Here is a 4488-nt window from a genome sequence, read left to right as displayed (position 1 = left end):
TTTGATCCATAATTTTGAATTCAAATAAATGGAATCAAGCCTGACAATATTTTATTCATATGAAGGCTATTGTCTTCGTCAAATGAACATTACGAAGATGTTGTAACGTGAGATATAGTTGGGATACATGAGAATGATGAATTATATGAGGTAAGTGATGAAAGGGGTACTGTTCAAGCATCATGGGTTCAGTTGTGATGAAAACAATATTATTTGTAGGCTTCATTAATCAATAATAATCTGGCATTAGGTTTTTGGTGTTGTACTTTTCTTTTATCTATGTTAACGCTACCATTGGATCTGGACTTCTTTTTCATTTGTACTCTTTTGTATATTTAATGTGATTTATATGTTATTATTGGTCATACTGTGGGGTGGTTTTGAGGGTTGATGAGTAGATTAAAAAGGTGTAAAGTAAGCCACTGGTGCACTGGATCCAGATGCCCGCTACTGTAATCGAAAAATCCAAATTCAAGTAAAAAGAAATTCATTTGATTCATGTATATGGACAATTCTGCAGACAAAGTTTGTGCTCTTATACAATACACTAATGCTATTACTAAAGCAATGTTGTGAACTCATAAACATGGCGAATAACTTTTTATTTTGTTGAAGAAATGAGATGAAGTTATTTGGCAAGCTATTCAGTTTCATGTTTTCTCCTTAAAAAAACCAAATAAATGAATCATTTTAAGAGGAAGAAGAGAGATTTGAAGGAGGAAGAAGTGGTTAGTGAGTAAAGAATATTAGTCACTGGGGATATTGAATGGTTGTGCTGTGGCCACGATCTAGTGTAAATTGCGTTTAGAATTTCGACTTGAATGTTTGAAATTGATGGGGAGATTGAATGAGGAGGAAGATAAATTATAGGGTAAGGAGAAGATTGATGAAGTTAAGGGAAGGGGTGGTGTTAACGGTGCTAGTTGCAAAAAGGAAAATTTTATTATTTATTTAACATAAAATTTAACAAAATTTGTTAACAAAAATTGAATAATTTACATTTGTGACCATAAATATAATAATTTGTTGTTCTAGTATAATTCAGATGGAAAATAGTCGTCCTCTCTTCATTTACATATTGTTTGTTGGTAATGAAGAATTCCACCAAAACTAGATATGTCACTAGGAGATTTAAATCTAAACTGTTATCTCTGACATCACACCTCTTTGCCACTCAAGTTCTTGTATGAGGTTATAAACATACCTTATTAATATATAATATCTATTACATTTCCTATGCATAGACTCCTACAAATTTTGGCCATCAAAATCTACTATACTCTGAGAACTAAACAAAGTTGTTTGAGTAAAATAAAGGGAAGAAATAAAGGTACAACTCACCACAAGAAGAATTAACAAGACGAAAAGTGGAGCTATATATGAATGGTCTTTCAACCAAGACAGCCATAACAACTCACAGTGTCTGAGCTAATAAAAACAAGAAGAAGTTGGTGACTAAAAGCCTTTCTACGAAAATGAGTGAAAGAAAAAAAGAAAGAAGTTAATTACTCAAAATTAGCAAAAGGAAAAATTATAAGTGATGGGGTGTATATAGAGGAATAGGAGTATGGCAAATGAAGGACGGATAAGACCGTTAAGGTATAAGTAGCTTTTAGAAAGACATAAATGGGTATTAAAAAGTTAGTGTCAAATGCAAGGAATCTAAAATGGGTTTTCGGCTTGAAGTTTGAACAACTGCTTACTGCTCAATCCCCATTCTCTGGATCTAAGAGGGACAGAGAGAAAGAGAGCCCACACGTTGTCCCAGCTGTTGCCTTTAAGCTTTGCCTCGAAAAGGAGCTTGTTCAGAGCAGTGCACGTGTCAACTAGTACCCAAATATTTTCATGTCTCCATATCTAAGAAACCCTGGAACTATCGAAGAAATATATGTATGATAACTATTTAACCCCATACCTCTTTTTTCCTCATTCGCCACCTCCTTCTACTAATAGCTTTAATTCAACATCCTTTGACCTTGTCACCTTATAAACATAAACAACTCAAATAACTGTACAACCTGTACTCTAGTTAAAAATGTATTTGCCTTGAAGTTGCAAAAATCCATAGAGAGATTGAAGTGAATTAATTTGTTTGACTAAAGAACTGAACTCCATTTGTTTCCTTGATTGCACAAAATCAGAGCGGGGTGTGTGCTTCATTTTCTTTTTCAGTTATGCTGATGAATTAGGGGTTCTTCCTAACTAGGCCTTGTATTTATGTAGAAATCAAAATCTCAGAAAGAACAAAATCTTAGGGATTTATTTGTGGCTAAGACTGACAACTGAATTTTGTTAGAAAAGTTGTCGATGACATTCGTTTTTAAGTAGGCAACAGTTATTTCCATAAAATCACACACACTAAGAACCCATGAATTTACATAGTCCTTCAATGCAACATGCAAGCATATAATTACTTAATTATCAAATCTGAAACAAATACTAAAGGAGAAATTTAAGAAACCTGAAATGCTCAACAAACCAAATTCTCTAGCTACAAATTGCGACTCCTTGTAAGTTCCTGAAGGTGAGATCGATCGATTGTGCGCAACTAAATGATACACGTATTACCCTTCAATCAAATCTGCTAGCTAGTATGGAGGCCGACCAGTCGCCCAGTAAGGTTCAGTTGGTAACTGAATAGAATTGAGGAGATTCGGCGGTAACCCATGAAATAATGGTGCATTTTGCTCACCCATAACTTGTTGCTGTGGTTGCTGCTGCTGTGATACTCCTCCAGGTGACCCAATAGAACCCCCTTGCATTGGTAGCTGAGGGTCTTCTTCTTCCAAAGGAAGCCTCTCATACGCAGCATTACTAAAAGATGCAGCCATAATCACCACCGGACCCGAACTAATAAGTGTCCCAACAACACTTCCACCAACCACTTGGCCTTGGCCACCTGCTAAATAAATTGTTAACCCGGAAGCAGCTGGCGGTGCTGGTGGTGGCAAGAATGAACCAGCTAGTGATAATATCTCAAACCGACCGTGTAAAGACACAATTGCACCAGGTGAAGCTGGTTGCCTAAGAGATACATTCGTTACAGTGCCAGTGCCACTTAATATGCAAACCCCTCTTTGTCTTCGCCCAGCAAATGTGGCAACACTCTCAACAATATCACAACCATCAGCTATCTCCATGACATGAGTGCGTAGAGCGTTGGCGCTGTCACGAGTGATGATGATGGGTGGCTTGGGCTTGTTCTTTGATCCAGCAGGTCGTCCCCGTGGTCTCCTTGTCATCTCTCCTTCACCCGAACCTTGGATGAGTTCTTTGCCATCGCTACTGTTTGTGTTGTTTTCATCGCGATCTAATTTAATACCCCGATTTATGCCGCCGCTGCTGCCACTTTGTTCGTCTTCTGAGTTCTGTTGCTGTTGGTGGTGAAATTGATGTTGCTGCTGTTGATGGTGGTGCAGTTGAAAATCTCTGGTGTGGAAAGGAGGAGGTAGCGAATGTCCATGCGCTGTAACAGGATCCATATGCCTTATAATTGGTTATATATATAATTCTTTAACCAGTTCGCCAGAGATCGATCTTACTTCCTCTCACATAAAAAATAAACAGAAGTGAGAAATTAGGGACGAAGAATGGGGAAGTAGGAAAACGTAAAGGTTGAGATACTTGTAAAAGACGAAGGATAGTGGAAACAAAAGGCTAGAGAAAAAGAAAAACAATAAGAAAACTGAAACCACTCTAGCTTTTTGCCCTACTCCCTTGGTTGAATGAATTTTTTAATGAAGAGTAATACAACTTGGGTTCATCAAAAAGAAGAGAGAAGAGTGGAAAATGTTGTCACCCACCAAATTCAGAGCTAAAAATTGGATTCTTACTCATGGTTCTGATGGTGTTTAGGTTGAGAGTTTGGGTGAAAAGAAAGAGATGTTGGGTTAGGGTTAGACGGATGAATAGAAGGGAAATTGAAATGGAGAGAACATAGATTGAAGATGGTTTGGTTTTGGGTTTGTGTTTTGGTAATAAGATTAAGAGTGCGTTGGTATGAGTATAGGCGGTGGATGGGTCCCAAACTCTCGCTCTTTTGTCCTCTCCAACACTCTATGTTCTCTTTCTCTTATTATTTTAATTTTCATCAACTCAACTTGCTCCGATCTCCTCGCCTCCTCCTTATCTCCAAACTCAACCCTCTTCTTTTGTCTCTTTAACCTTTTTCTAATCTCTTCTTCCTCTAAATTATTAAAATTGATTTTCTTGCCCTTTTGTTAATTTGTCTGAAGTATCCATCATTTCCATGTATCACTTCACTTCTTCCATAGATGGAGAGTGGAGACTCATCACTTTCTTCTTATTTTTGGCCTAGCAATATTTATTTTACAAACCCATATATTAATTTTCTTTTAGATTATCTCTATTAAAAATAGTGTTACATATGGAATGTAAAGGCAGCTTGTTTTTATAGAGAAGCATTAATAGTATTATTATCTTGAAAGTGTTGAAATAGGCAGCAACTTCATCAGGGTAATTTAAATG

At 36.8% G+C, this 4488-nt stretch overlaps 1 protein-coding gene across 1 annotated transcript; it reads right to left on the bottom strand.

Annotated features, from left to right (window-relative positions):
* Positions 1 to 2338: 2338 nt before the first annotated feature.
* On the bottom strand, positions 2339 to 3955 carry LOC123212236 (AT-hook motif nuclear-localized protein 24). Its single transcript, XM_044631323.1, has one exon. It carries the CDS (start codon positions 3480 to 3482, stop codon positions 2589 to 2591), a length of 894 nt encoding a protein of 297 aa, XP_044487258.1. The 5' UTR covers positions 3483 to 3955; the 3' UTR covers positions 2339 to 2588.
* Between the last annotated feature and the right edge of the window lie 533 nt (positions 3956 to 4488).

This window comes from Mangifera indica, chromosome 3 (genome assembly GCF_011075055.1).
Source record: "Mangifera indica cultivar Alphonso chromosome 3, CATAS_Mindica_2.1, whole genome shotgun sequence".
Taxonomy (NCBI): domain Eukaryota; kingdom Viridiplantae; phylum Streptophyta; class Magnoliopsida; order Sapindales; family Anacardiaceae; genus Mangifera; species Mangifera indica.
The sequence above is the reverse complement of the archived record's forward strand: the minus strand, read 5'-3'. Positions and strand labels throughout refer to the sequence as shown.

Bases quoted from the DNA above. Each gene is read 5' to 3' on its own strand.
- LOC123212236 (XM_044631323.1), bottom strand. From the start codon at position 3,482: ATGGATCCTGTTACAGCGCATGGACATTCGCTACCTCCTCCTTTCCAC.